At 41.1% G+C, this 15,659-nt stretch overlaps 1 protein-coding gene across 1 annotated transcript; it reads left to right on the forward strand.

Annotated features, from left to right (window-relative positions):
- The first annotated feature begins 413 nt into the window (after positions 1-413).
- Positions 414-11,202, forward strand: LOC138605043 (folylpolyglutamate synthase, mitochondrial-like). The gene is made up of 13 exons (XM_069677110.1): positions 414-446; positions 1,583-1,693; positions 1,795-1,848; positions 3,182-3,246; positions 3,994-4,108; positions 5,175-5,252; positions 5,408-5,469; positions 6,583-6,644; positions 6,799-6,949; positions 7,247-7,322; positions 8,270-8,318; positions 8,754-8,771; positions 10,841-11,202. The coding sequence occupies exons 1-13, from the start codon at positions 414-416 to the stop codon at positions 11,200-11,202; spliced, it is 1,236 nt and encodes a 411-aa protein (XP_069533211.1).
- The last annotated feature ends 4,457 nt before the right edge of the window (positions 11,203-15,659 follow it).

Consider the following 15,659-nt stretch of genomic DNA (forward strand, 5'->3'; position numbering starts at 1 on the left):
TTGTGCTTTGACAACTCTGGGGTTACGAGGTATGGTCATCTGGCAGAAAACGGAGTAAATATAATGTATGGATGCATGTCCGCTAAGGGCTTCCGTACAAACATGCATTACATGTCATCAAGTTAACTTCTCCCATCCTGTTTGTCTTTTAATATCATTCTTCTTAAGATCTTTCGCAGAAGAACTTCGCAGACTCAGACTTAAAACATAAAACATGTCTAACAACGTCAGTGCTGCTGGTGCAGTACCGCCAGAGGTCTAAACCTACAGAAATAACGGTATAAAAAGTAAATAGATTTCAGACACACCCACAGCACACACAGCAGCAGGGTGGAGTCAGATCAGATGTGAATAAGAGCGTACCTGCAATAAGACGTTGATGGAGCATTGACAGAACAGCAGAAGATCTCAGCATGGATCAGGAACACAAAGGCTTTACAGAACAGGTAAGAGAGAGATCTATCTATCTATCCTCGTGGTTATTCCCTGTCTGTGGAGCTGCTGCAGGATTTGTCTTTGGGTGACTCTAAACTTAGTCTGACTTCTTTAATGGTAAACTTACCAATGTGTTCTGAGAATCTGTTCAAAGAAATACGTGGTGAATAAAATTGAAATGTTGAAAATAAAGTAGAAATTTTAAGAATAAAGTGGAAATCAAGTTTTAAGATAAAGTCAGACTGCTGTGAATAAAGTCGAAAGTTCTTGAATGACGTCCAAATATTGAGAATAAAGTTAAAATGTAAGAATCAGGTGGAAATGTGGAAAATAGATTTGACATTTTGTGGGTGCTGTGGTTTGTTTGCACTTTCCATCTCCAGTTCACAGCTTGCGTTGTCTCGTGTTGCACACTGTTGACTGTAGTGGCGTAGAATGAGCTCTCGGCAGAGGTACTCTCAAACGCGCGGATACGTCACATCCTCTTCTTTCGCGGAAAAAGCTTTACATAAAAATCAGCCCACAGGCTGTTAGGGCCGAAAAATGATATCTGATTGATGAATATATGTGAAATCTTACATGTAGCCCCTTAAGTTCAAACGTTGAAAATGAAGCCAAAATTTCAAGAATTTAGTGGAAATGTTTAATGAGTTTCGATTATTTAGAATAAAGTTTTGAAATTTTAAGAAAAAGATCAAAACGTCGAAGGTGAAGTCCAGATGTTGAAAATATGGTGGAAATTTCAAGAATTCTGTGAAATATTGTGAATAAAAAGTTTTGAGATAAATTCCAATTACTGTGACTCTTGAATTCAATTTCAAAATGAAGTTGAAATGTTGAGAATAAAAGATTAAATAAAGATTAAATTCTAAATAATGACAATACAACTGAAATACTTTATATTATATATCAAAAGTCTAAACGTGTCATCTTTACTCTCAAACCCTCCCCGTCATTATTTATTATCATGCTTGATCTGAGTAATCTTCCTTACACAATCCTGCACGGTACATTCAGTATTGACTTTTATAAACACGTAGACAAATGTCACAGGCAGGATGTGCATGGGAAACAATCTTCAGGACTTTTTCGTGTAGATGATGTTTTTCTGTGGATCTAAACATTTCACTCCTTGCTCTTTCTGCAGGATGCTGTTTGCATTCTGAAAAGACTTCCAGTCAGTTGTGGACCTCCAGAACAGGAGGAACAAGATCAGCTGCTCCAGATGCTGAGCTACATGGAACGAGTCGGCATCTCAGTGAGTGTTAATGAGTTGTGAAGTGACCGAATAGTTATCCCATTTAGTTTATTCTAATGTGTGTGTGTGTGTGTGTGTGTGTGTGTGTGTTTCTACCAAAGGTGGAGGAAGTAGACCGTCTCAATATTATTCATGTGACAGGAACAAAGGGCAAGGTGAGCTTATAAGACATAAAAACTGATGTTATTCGTGTTATATGTTGCATGTTAAAAGCCCAGTCAGTAGTTATTTAAGAGAAGTGACTTAATTTCAGATAGTAATTCATTATTAGGAAATACTTAGTCATTATTTTATGAGATTTTATGATACTGTATTTGTATTTTGAGATATTTAGTCATATTAGACACTAAGTCATTGTTTGCAATGCTATATTATTGTTTTAAATAGTAAGTTATTTTTTGAGGTCCTTAGTCATTATTTTACAAAGATGTGGACTTGAGACTTGGTGACTTGGACTCAAGACTGTTTTGATGACTTGCGACTTGATTTGACAAAAAATAAATGACTTGAGACTCGACTTGGAGACATGATGACTCGGATGACTTGCGTGTGTTCATAAGTTTGAATGTTAGCTGTTAAATATAAAAAGATAAAATTCAAAGTTTCTGTCTAACTATCAAGTCTGTACGCAGCGCAAACTAGGAATCATGACTGGACGACTCAACAAGCTCCCCGGTATGTGATTGTCATGATTGGATGACTGGCTGTCAGTCAAACTCCTCGCTATGGCAACACGCAACATCAAAGCCCCCAAAGAGAAGCCTCATCAGTCGTACTCGTTACTCCTCAACACGGTCTCAGAGCAGACCATCATCATGGCTGCGTCTGTGCCAAGATAACACAGATACAATTCACTGTCAGACTTTGTGAACAGGTTATATAAACTGGCCAATAATATCATTATTAGACGGGCTGCTAACACCTTGTGTTTTCTCTTTATAAAGACCGGATACTACAGGTCAGAGTGCTGGATGTTGGGAGGAGAAAATGTCACTTGACTTGCTTGAGACTTGATCAAAGATGACTTGGTCACAACACTGTTATTTTGAGAGGAGTTATAATTTTAAGTTACTAAGTTATTATGTTGTGATACTATGTCGTTTTATGGGATATTTTTTTCAATACTTAGTGTTTATTTTGGGATAATTACTCATTATTTTGAGATACCAAGTTATTATCCTGAGAAATACTACATCGTACTAAGTCATCATTTTCAGAGAAGGTACTAAGTTATCAGTTTAATTTGAGCTACCCAGTTATCATTTTATAAAGGTTTGTTATTAATTTGATATAGTTTCATTTAATTTTCATTAATAACTTAGTTATTGTTTTGAGTTACTCAATTATTATTTTGTAATTCCAAGTGATAATTTTTAGTCATCATTTGCAAAGAAAGTGCCCCGTTATTGTTCTGGGATAGTACGTTATTATTGTGAGATATAAGTCATTAGATTAGATATCAGATGTGTGATCGTGTTTATCTTTCAGGGCTCCACATGTGCGTACACCGAGCAGATTTTGAGAAACTCTGGCTTCCGTACAGGATTTTACAGGTACAACTGCACTGTGTGTAAAAACTGTGGCATATTTAACAACATGAATAATAAACATAATTAAACTTAGTAAACTGTGACCTCATTTGAACATGTAATATTTCACATTTAATTAGTAGAGTAAATGACAATTATAGACATCAGTAACTGACATTCATAATGTCATTTTTCTTATTTCAGATTTCAGATTTGTACGCTTTGCAGATATCATAAATTTAATTCAATCGATCTGTTTTTGATTTGTATTTATATATCAGTATTTTTGATATTCTCACAAGTGAACGTTATTAACTGATATATATGATGAAATTAAAATAGATAAAAACTTGTGGAAATGTTATTTTTAATCTGAAAACACTTTTGTATAATATATATATATGTATATATATACATATATATATATATATATATATAAATACATATATATATTTGAATATATTTGCAACATGTCAACATTATGTTACAGATATATCAAATTGGCATTTTTCAGGTATCTGCATGAAATTTCATGAAATATCTGGGAAGTGTGCTCTCGCAATTACCGTTTATCACCACAGGTGCCAAAACTGAGATCTTCGAGCTTACAACTTTAGTTCCTTTAATTGTAGATAACACAGTCTTGTCATAATTCCAGCTCCTGAGGCGTATATGTCCCATAATGCCTTTTGTATACTTTACAATATGAGCCAAAAATGCAGTTCCTCAATTCATTTCGGTCCATGTGATAAACCTTCTTCTTGGTGGCAGTTCTCCTCATTTGGTCCAGATCAGGGAGAGGATTCGGATCAATGGACAGCCGATTGGAAATGAGCTCTTCAGTAAACACTTCTTGCACGTTTATGGACGGCTGGATGAAACTAAGGTAGGTCATGTAACGAGTTTGAGATGTACAGTTTGAAAAACAATCCCTTGTTACCATAAAATGTAGTTTGATTTATCACTCTTAAAACTTGCAAACGTGTTGACAGGGCCTGATTAAGGCACAGATGGTACAGGTGATTCCACCTCTTGGATATGGTGAGGATCGTAATCGCATTTGGGGCACACTGGCAAGAAGCGCTCCTGCATGTAGGCACAGTCTTTTTTATGCCTCTGTGCCGGCGACAGCTGCGGCCGGAGGCGTTATGTTTTCAGGTCGTCTGTCCGTCCGTCCGATTCTTGTGAACTCGATATCTCAGAAACGCTTTGAGGGAATTTCTTCACATGTCCATTCTATTCTTGTGAACGCGATATCTTAGGAACACCTGGAGGGAATTTCTTCCCTCCAACTGTTCATTTGGAGTCAAGGATGAACACATCAAAGGTTAAGGTCACTGTGACCTCACAAAACACGTTTATGGTTATAACTCAAGGATTCCTATGCTACACAAACTAGCTGGCACAAACGTCCTCTGGTCTCAAGAATGATGATTTGATTTTGTGGTGATGACTTTTTGATGACATTTTATACTCAAAAGATGAAAGGTCAACTTCACTGTGGCGGCCATAATGCTTCATATCGTCACTCCAATACAATTCTTATCTATTTAGACCCCGAGGTACTTGTCTGAATCCACCCTTCTCACTTCCTCTCACTGGATGACACCAGGACAGGGGCCTTCCTGTTCCTCTGCTAATCCACAACGAGCTCTTTGATCTTGCTAATATTGAACTGAAGGTGATGATGGTTGCATCATGTGTCGAAGCTCTTTATCAGGACTCTCTCCTCCTCTGGAGACATAGTCTCTAAGTGAGGGCAGCATATACTGGAAACTATTCACTGGAATCAACATGTCGCTATAGTAGTAACTTATAACAAAACATACACTTAATACCTTTTGTTCAATAACTCCAACATCTAGAGTCTACACAGACAGAAATGTAACTTCGACTTCACTAGTTGGCGGAGGCTTACAACCGCAAGGCGGTAATTCCAGTTTTTTTTTCAGGATTCACATGAAGGGGCAATGCCGACATTCTTTGGTTTCTTCACCCTTATGGCCTTCCGTGTGTTCCTTGAGGAGAAGGTAAGCTAGCTTTAGTCATCACGAAAGCTCAGGGGTTTCACACAATGGAAGAGGTTTATCTTTTGGTGAAACTGTCGTTGAGATGCCTTGGACAGTAAAAACAATGATATTATTTAACTACTAACCTTCAATCTAAATAACTGTTTTTTGTCCAGGTGGATGTCGCAGTGATTGAAGTTGGGATTGGAGGACATTATGACTGCACTAATGTTGTGAGGTAGGACTCTTTCACTGCCAACCTAGATGTGCAGGTGTAGGGTACTGCATTTTTAGCTATCCTGATAATATTGAATAAATATTTGAAATCATTTATTATATTAAATAAAATTATGGAACTTAATTCACATTAAGTCCACTTAAGGGAAGGGGGGGTGGCTGTTTGGATTCAGACCAGATCAACTGCTTGGAATTGCAGAAGAGTTCTCAAGAATCAGTAATCCAAATGACTACACTGCACACCCTCAGGACCTCACCAGTATTGCTGCTTGCATTGTTGTCTGGGGGCATCCCTGGTTGCTGCTCATGGCTGTTTGGAACACGGGTCCGTTTGAAACAAACTGATTGTTTGTCCTTCTGAGGGGCAAAAGGGACTAAACACTCAAATTGCACTCCCTTGGGTCCTCTCTGGTAATGTCTCGCTCTGCTTTAACAGAAGGTGAAACTTGACACCATACTCCCTTGGTTCCTCAGTGGTATTGCTCTATCCATCTTTGTAAGGGGGCATGCCCATACCCAGCATGTGCCCATTCTTAAGGAATGCCCATCTGGAGTGGGTGGTTGTGCGGAATGCTTGCCTGTTTGGAACAGACTGATTATTTGGCCTTGCAGCATCCTCGAGAGCTACTTGTCCACTGGACTTCACACTTGAAAAGGCAGTTCTTTGGGTCTGGTAATGCAACTGTCAGCTTTATAAGGAGCGTGCTGGTATGACGTGTGTGGCCTTTCAATTTGTGTGCTTGTTTGGAGAGGCTGATTGCTTATACCTTGGAAGTGCTGCTTTCAGATTTGTAGCTGCAGCGTTTTCAAGAACCGTTTCTCCAATCGACTTCACACCTGACCAGGCACTCCAAGGTCCAAACCATCATTGCTGCTTCAGCCACTTTGTTGGAACACAACACAATTTTACATTTTAGTCTCATGTTGGGCAAAGAGAAAATACAAATACTAAACTGCACTTTGTTGAAGGGCCAATTTTAGGTTGTTGGAAAGATTTCTTCTCTATGTGGGCCAAGTTAGATTAAAAAAACAACCTTGTACAACCACTAGAGACTGTCTAAGTTTTTACAACAGGCTCTCCTCTCTCAACAGATGGACACTTTCCTGCCACCAGTGTTACAAACACAGATGGACTTCAGGGGGCTGCCTTCAAGCCCAGTCCCATCATGGTAAAAGGTGAGGAACAATCAATGATGATGATGAGAGCAAAAATAAGGACAAAGATCATTCATGTACTTTGAGTTAGATCTCTGAGCTATTCAACACATTCAAAGCTGAAATTGAGAGTTGGGACTGATCAGTCATCAGGCTTCTGTGTGTTTGGTCTCAGGGCTGGCCGACACTGTGTGGCCTGGAAGGACTCAGACTGTGAAGCATGGAGCAGTCACTTACTTCTTGGATGGAGCTCACACCATGCGCAGTATGCAGGCTTGTGCGTCTTGGTTCAAAGAGACTTCAGCCAGTCGTGAAAGGACTGCAAGGTGAACACCGCTCCCCGAGGACACTCAGGGTGACACCTGCATTCATCAAGAGACTACTGAAGCATAATTTCTGTAGGCTTGGCTCTATTCACTAATAGCCTGTCAGTTTCCTCACATGGCAAAATATACCAAACCAGTAAAGCAAACAGACACGTAAAGAACTCAAAACAACAGCTGGTTAATCAATGTCGGTTTAAGGATGTGTTTATATGCACATCCCTGTGGATTAATGACTGAAACACAGATATTTGCTTGAAGATCTAACCTGTTCTAAACCTGGACATGTTTGTGTTGCAGTGGACCTGTGGCCAGAGTGTTGCTGTTCAATATGTCAGGAGAGAGAGACTCAGCAGCTCTGCTTAAACTACTGGTGGTGAGTAAAGCTACTTTGAGCACTAAGATTAAAGCCATTATCATCAAAGGCAATAAATAGATGGATGTCATGGCGGACATGGCAGTCCAGAACACTTGCCCTGTAAGAATGGCTGATTTCTTGGCTCCTGCTTTTAATGCTCGCAGTGTTAGATTGTGGATTGTGGTATGGTTGAAGGGCTTCTTGCACCATATCCCCAGAACCACTCAACTGATCCACTTTACACTATCTTGGGTCCTCAACAATATAACTGCCAAATCTGAGGTTGATGGGATGACCAGGCCTTCACAGTTTATGTAAGGGCCCGACAAAATGAGATTCCTTCCTTTGTAGTTTGATGATGCTGCTACAGCGCCATCTATTGGCCTAAAGGCACCAAATCTGGCAAGGTAACTCAGTCATCAAATATTCACATGTCTACCAAATTTGGTTCCAATGACACAAAGCATTGATGAGTTCAGACATACTTTGTAATAAGAGCCACGCCCATAGCATTTGAGCAGACTTTAAGGGACAGCTTTGGCAAAATTGTGTGGTATGTCTTAAATTAAAAAGGGCAGCTTTTCCAGGTTGGTCCAAAGAGAATCAAATGTGGTGAACAAAAACAAAAAAAAATTATTTGACAGATTTGGACAATATTCAGAATAGCAAATAATTCATTGGGTCCCCAGCAAAACAACCCCTATTGAGAATTTGATGGCAGAAACCGTTTTTTGAGATTTGCAGAGGACTGACTGACAGAGATTTCTTTCTTTATAGTTAGAGGTCAATGCCAAGAACATCATTAATCCAAAATATGAAGGATACGTTTATTCTAAAGAGAGATAGCTTCTCTTTTATGAATCCAATTCATTTGGTTTTACCAGAAGTCTGACTCTGCAACAGTTCAGCTGACTCATAAACCACGTAGCAGACATTCATGCCCATTTTACTTCTCTTCTTTCCAGCCGTGTCATTTTGATTCTGCTGTATTCTGCCCACTCATAACTGAAACCGGCCCTCGTAGCACAGGTAAGATCTTTAAGACTGTTGCTTTTGCCTGTTTACTGCTAATCATGGATTGAGGGACCATATTGGACCATATTATTTTCCTGCATTTTTAAAGGTGAGAGAAGTATTTCTGATCCAATTGACCATATTCCAGGTTTCCATTTTCCTCTGACATAATGCCCAGGAGAGGAAGCTCTGATGCTGTTATCAAAATAACGTCCTACTGGTGTGTTCCAGGTTGCAAAGCTGACAAATTATAAGCATTTCAGTGTTTCTCTAATGATCAGAAACTGAAAAGACAATGTATAGTAGATATTATCGGCACATTATCTGCAGATAATGGCTTGAAAATGACATATCGGCATCGGATATTTTCTGCCGATAAAACAACGCTTTAATTCTGCCTAAATGCATGTTGATTCCCTAAAAAAGCTTGATGAGTCTGCACATGCACTGCCTGCGCAGTTATCAACAATATACAAATAAAGACTTAAACGTCACAGAAACTCGAGTCAATGAAGAGAAGTTAAACAACTTTCACACCTCTTACGTAGCTAACAGTTAGCTCACATTCTTGTCATTTTATCAACTTAACATCAAACACGCTGAAAATACACTCGCGGCCAAAGCCGACACTAACACAGTGTAACATAAATAGAAGTGCAAACCTACGATAAAAAGAGTGTGTCCGCGATCACTGATGTCTCCGTAATAGGTACGGTAAACAGGCCCGGGGATGTCTCCCTCACTGCCGTGAGGCTGCATTCAGGTGCGCTCAGAAACGTGAGTGACCTTTTGTACAACGCCTCTTGGGTGCAAGATGTTTTTGACCACTACAATAAGACTGGGCATGGCATCAATTCCTCTACAGGGGAGACTTGATGTTCTCTGCAATTAGGTGGGAAAAAACATGTGCCACCTCAGTCCTATCATGCTATTATGGGGAGCTCATGCCATTATGGTCATTTCTGTCTGTGCCTTTGGAGGACGCTATCCGCTGCTCCAACGGGCCCTGGAATACCTCCGCCTTACTTAGTAAAACAAGTCATCTAGCGGAGGCCAGGGAGCTTGATAAACTACACTTCCTCAATCTAGGACGCCCGCCTCCGATGTCATGTCTCATTCAAAAATCGGCAGGTTTGAAAACCTAAAGATTTTTCAGACGATCCACCGGTATATTCTCAAGGTATTTCAGATTCTGTTCCGCTCTGAGCCGTTGCCTGCAGCGATCAATGTCCTTGACACAGTAGTCTTTCACACTAGAGTAGAAACAGTAGTAGTTCACTCTAGCGTCTCTTTTCCTCTTGCTCTCCTTACACCCCGGTACGACGCAGGGGGACACCATGATGCTCTGTTTTTGTTTTGTCTGTAGATATATTTAGTAGAACTCTGTTTTACCAACTGTTCTGGTCGAAAGAACGAACAAAACAAGCAGGTAGACTTTACAGCAGACCTATAACTTCTTTAAGTAACCCACCCTCGCTGGGCCGTTCCTTTCAGAGGGAGGGGCCCAATGCATGCTGGGTGTTGTAGGATGGGTGAAACCACGAGCTGTTTGTACAACTTTCTCCACAGCTATGGCGTCAATTTCAAATATTATTGCTTCTATCGATTACAGAGAACACCAGCTTTGACTGACAGTGACAGTTAGCATTCAGCCAATTCCTAGCTAACGTTACCGTTTACGGTCACAGTGTTAGATGATATGTAAATAACAGTAATGTTAGCTAAGAAGTAGTTGAATGCTAACATAAGCTGTGGTCTTACAGTAGCTAATTGGTTATCAAATTAGTTGTAACTTAAAATATGGCATGATGTCCCTGTGTGTTTTTAATACCCGTTGTCTTTTCAATTGCTTATCAATCCAGATGCAGAGAAATAATATTGATTTTGTCCGATTCGCTTTCTTTATAAGAGCTGTAACATGTAAAACTGCAGCACTACTTTAACATTTGAGCTTCCCACACTAAGCTGACTGTGTGTGTGCCGTAAAAATAAACCCATGTCTGTACACGACCCTGGCTCTGTGTACGAGCCAGGGTTGCTAACCCACAGCCTAGCTAACACAGGTTACATTTCTTGCTGTGTTGTTGTTTGTCAGAAACCGTTTGCAATGAGCTTTATAGTCACGATCTTATGAAACATATTCCCAATGTTAACAATCTCTCTCCTGTATTGCACACTAATCCTTTATTGATTGCTGAAGTTTCAAAGGATTTAAAGGATGTGAGATTGATTCCCGACCTCTCCAGAGCGATGGTTCATTTAAAGGAAAAGTGGAACATTTTGGAAACACATTCTCTGTATTTCTGAGAATAATTTAAAACATTTAAACAAACACATGTACAGTACATTGTCATGTCTGTGCATAAAGTACAGACTTGGAGTCTGGACATAGTTAGCCTAGCTTAGCATAAAGACTGGAAGCAAGGGGGAATCAGATGGCCTGAATCTGTCCAAGGTAAAACTAAGTTGTATCAATTAGCTCTGAATTTAATCAGTTGCCATGTGATTGCCACTCCTCTCAGATCTATTGCTCAAAAATGTCTCAGAGGAGGACATGATGAATCGCTGCTTAGAAGACGAAAGGATTTGGAAACTTCACAACAACCTCGGGAGCGACGGTGGTGCACATGTGCTCAATGAGGACCGTCTGTCCCTGGTCCCTGAAAAGAAAGCAGACACCCAGGTCTTCCCCTGCATCCTCAGCGCCCTCCAGTGGATCAGCCAGGGCAGGGATTCAGTCCTTCAGACATTCCTGTGGGATAAACACCGCGTCAAGGCCAAAGCAGGTCCGCTCTGCGATGCCGCCGAGATCCACGTCCTCGTTACTGGAGGCCTCTACCTGGTGGGCGGAGCACTTAAATACCCCGACCCAGCCTACCAGTGAACAGAATGCTGTTTAGATAATGGGTTTTTGCTTTTTGAACCATGACTTACCTGATCAACTTGATTTTGGTTGTTTTGCAGCAGTGATTATAAATGTGACCTGGATGAACCGGAGTTTTGTGTTATTTTATTGTATTAAATAACACAAACACTGTATTCCTGTACTGCTCGTGAACTTCAATATTAAACATGGTTTGAAAAAACACTTTTATGGCCATGAATGTTATTATTATTGATTTTACATTTCCTGTTGAATTGGAAAACTCTGGAGGTGGTGTGCTAAATACCTGACTGAGCAGTATGCAGTACTTAAACTGCGATATTTTGTCAGGTTGTATTCCGGTTTATCCAATTGTAATGATGTACACCAGATTTATATTGTTAATGATCAATCTTGGCTTTCCAGCAATAGAGCATTTGCAACACAATAAAATGTGTCCATTCGTTAAATGTAGGTTCAGTATTTACTCCCTTTTGATGCAGCCGTGCTGTGGAAAAGGACTGGCAGGGGGTGAATGGGCTTGTAAAGCTAAAAGTTTTTAAGCATCAGAGAGATGAGACTCTGATTCAGTGATAATCAGTTTTCTCTTTGACCTCTGCAGGAAGCTGTTGTGTGCTGAAGGAAAGACGTTATGTGTATTAAACCATCCAAACAGCGAGCTCTCCGCTAGAGGAGATACATGATGATATTAACCACAGGGTGGTGCTGTTGATTAACCAGACAAACAAGACACCCTGTGACATCTCCCCTCATGTAATATGATATCTAAACATTAAATTACTTTGGGACAGAACATAAAACTCAACCTGTTAAATCTCTACAGCGAGAACACCCACTGTAAGCTACTCTAACAAATGACTTATAACATCACAACGACTTCACTGGCAGTACGCTGAACAATGCTCGTTGCTCTGTGATGCTACAGACACAATAACTGCTGCAACAGGAAAATGGTCACAAACACAGTTCGCTCTGTATTCTTTCAGTCGATCCCAACTAAAGGTCCAGTCTGTGTCGAGGCTTGATCAACCTCCCACTCCGGGTGCAGGCGTGGCCATGCTGACCTTGGCGTGGTGTGCCGCTGGTTTGCGGGGAGGGGTGTGATGACGGGATGTCCCCCCTTGACTGGTGCCTGCCTCTTCAGTGTTGTCCTCATTTGCAGGATCTGCTGTTTGTACATCCCCGGGCTGGTCCAGGGACCTTTCCGGGTGGCCCAATGGCTGAGGGGCTGTTTCCGCTGGTCTGAGATCAATCCTGTTGCGACGGTACATGGAGATGACCCTGTCTGGTATGCCATGGCGTGCAAATTGGGCCTTGCATCTCAGGACTACAGTTTCAGCTGAGAGGTCAGGGAGCCAATCAATGGTTGAATAGGTCCATGCTCACTATCTGCCAGGGACGTGTTGGGAGTGGGTGAGACATCAAAGTCTCCTTCTGTTGTTCATTTGCATACTCATTGCACACAGAGCACTGTTGCACAAAGTCTTTGTCCCCCTGCATGTTGGGCCAAAAGAGTGTGTCACAGGCCTGCCTGTTGCAAGCCTCTCCCCCTATATGGCTGTCGTGAATCCGTCTCAGCATTTCCGGTCTTTAGGTATGATGACGGCTGGCTTCTGAAGAGCACGCCGTCCTGTGCACTTATATCTGATGGCCCAGTAATCTCTGATGGCTATCGGGGTCTCCTCTCTGTAGTCAGGCCATCCCTCAAGCATGACATTCTTTAGTGTCTTCAGGCACACATCTTCCTCTGTGTGCTGACGTTCAGGTAGGCTGTCTGCTTAATTGTTGCGGTGTCATTCTGCTCCTGTTGCAGGCTGCAGACCATTTCACATCTGTAGTGTCTGTTCTCTGTGGTGGGGTAGTGGCTCTGCTGAGCGTGTCGCTTGTGTACATCTCAGGGCCTGGCTTGTAAACCACTCTGAGGCAGTAGTTTTGGAGTGTAAGGAGCATGCTTTGGAGGCGCTTCGGGGCCCTGAGGAGTGGCTTACTGAAGATGGACACCAGTGGGCGGTGGTCAGTTTCTGCTGTTACATCTCCCCTCACATACAAGTATTAGTGAAATCGCTGACAGGCAAACACTCAAGCACTCCTTTTCAATCTGTGCATAGTTTTGCTCCGTCTGGAATAATGCACATGAAGCAGATGCGACTGGCTGCCCCTCCTGTAGCAAGCAGCAGCCAAGGCCTGCCTGGCTAGAGCCCCTCTGTATGGTGGCTGGCCTGGTGGCATCATAATACCTCAAGACGGGCACCGCTGTGACCAGGGCCCTGATCTCCTTCATGGCTGAGTCATGCTTGGGGAGCCAGTGCCACTGCACATCCTTATCCAGCAGATAAGCGTGGTATGAACTTGGACATGTAGTTTACAAACTCCACGACCCGCTGCACGGCTTTCGCATCTGTGGGGTTTGGCATGTCCAGGACGGCTCTGACCTTGTCCAGGTCAGCTCTGAGGCCCTCCGTTGACAGTATGCGGCCATGAAAGCGGACCTCTCTGACTCGGAATTGCAGCTTCTTCAGGCTCAGTCTCAGTTTCACTTCTCTGCAATTGTCCATCGGAGAGGTGAGGTTAGTATCGTGGTCGCAGATGGCCTCCTCCTCCGTGTCCACACAGCCCACTACCAAGATGTCATCAGCAATGGGCTCAATCCCCTTCAAACCAGCCAGGAGCTCGTGCTGCTTCCGCTGATACAGCTCCGGCACCACAGATACACCAGAGGGGATCTTGTCCCAACGTGTTCAAAAGGTTGTCATCAGGCTGCTCTCAGCCTTCATTGTGCATAACTGGCATTTCGCTTTGATACAGACACACACAGAGCTGTCGTACCGTTTTAGGATCATCTTTGAAGATCCATCCATCCATGAAGACATCACCAGGGAGTCTAATCGCCAAAGACTTTCCAAACTTGTAAATAAATAATAGTTCAATCTTAATGAAGTCTCTCCTGATTGAAATGCAGTCAGTCAGTGTTCAGTTGTTCAGACTAATTCAGTCAGAAATTAACTGCATATTTATAAGTTGCCCTGCATGATGGAGAAAATGTTGTTTTAATGACAATTACACTAGCTTGATTGCTAGCGAGTACAGACTACAGAGGCTAATAATGAGGAAATTACAGCCAAGTCCCGCTGAGCTATCGTTTTTTTATGGATGACAATAAAAGGCAACCAAAGATAACCAAACTGTCATCTTGCTTTCTTTAACAGTCATATGCATCACTCCCTTTAAATATATTTCCTGCCCCCCCCCCTCCCCCCCCCCTCCCCCACACACACACACACACACACACACACACAGTTTTCCTCACAGGAGCTTAAAGGGCGCTTAAGACGCACGTATAGCTTCCAGATGCAGCCAAAGTACACACTGCAGCAGGGTAGTAAGGATTGAAAGACTGACAGAACAGCAGAAGATCTCAGCATGGATCAGGAACACAAAGGCTTTACAGAAAAGGTAAGAGAGGGATCTATCTATCTATCCTCGTGGTTATTCCCCGTCTGTTGAGCTGCTGCAGGATTTGTCTTTGGGTGACTCTAAACTTAGTCTGACTTCTTTAATGGTAAACTTACCAATGTGTTCTGAGAATCTGTTCAAAGAAATACGTGGTGAATAAAATTGAAATGTTGAAAATAAAGTAGAAATTCTTCTTTGTCTTTGGGTGACTCTAAACTTAGTCTGACTTCTTTAACTGAAAACTTGTGTTCCATTCAGAAATATATCAAATACAATCTTATTTATACTTTGATGAGACTCTTGTTCAAATTCAGAAATGAATGGTCAAAAACTACGAAAGAGTATTAGAGCCAGGCATGAGGGGGTTAACGAGAGGATGTAGATTTTTAATTTATCTTATTTTTCAGGAACAGTCAAAACAAACTCAGAATATTGAGAATGAAGTTGTAATGTTGGAAATAGAGTTGACATGTTAATAAGTCATGATGTTGAATTGATGAAGTAGAAATGTTGAGACGTAAGTTGTGACGTGAATCAAGTTGAAAATAAAGTAGACATTTTATTGTAAAATGTTGAGAATCAGTGATGTGAATAAAATTGAAAGATCTTGAATGACGTCCAAATATTAACAATAAAGTTAAAAATTAAGAATAAAGTGGAAATGTGAAAAATGGATTTGAAATTTTAAAGTTTAAAATGTCGAGATTTAAGTCCAAATTTTGAAAATAAAGTCAAAATTGGAAAATATGAGAATAAAAAGTTTTGAGATGAATTCAAATTACTCTGAAAAAAGTCGAGATATATTCAATTAAGTCCAAATATTGAGAATGAAGTTTAAATTCAAGTTCAAGTTAAAATGTTGAGAATAAAATGTAAACTTTTAATATAAGTGTCAGGCATAAGAAAAAGAAATTCATCGGAGGAAGGTTTTTTCTTGTTGAACATCATGAGAATAAGTTGTAAATAATCACAATACAATTGAAATACTGTTACATATCAAAAGC

The sequence above is a fragment of the Semicossyphus pulcher genome, unplaced genomic scaffold (assembly GCF_022749685.1).
Source record: "Semicossyphus pulcher isolate SPU_LCO1_2020_fin unplaced genomic scaffold, fSemPul1.0.p SCAF_28, whole genome shotgun sequence".
NCBI lineage: Eukaryota > Metazoa > Chordata > Actinopteri > Labriformes > Labridae > Semicossyphus > Semicossyphus pulcher.

What these genes read in the sequence shown, in the direction of transcription:
- LOC138605043 (XM_069677110.1), top strand. Translation starts at nt 414, where the DNA reads ATGGATCAGGAACACAAAGGCTTTACAGAACAG. An exon ending in TGACAGGAACAAAGGGCAAG is followed by an intron (nt 1,849 to 3,181) that starts GTGAGCTTATAA and finishes TTTATCTTTCAG; the next exon opens with GGCTCCACATGTGCGTACAC. An exon ending in GACTGCACTAATGTTGTGAG is followed by an intron (nt 5,470 to 6,582) that starts GTAGGACTCTTT and finishes TCCTGCCACCAG; the next exon opens with TGTTACAAACACAGATGGAC.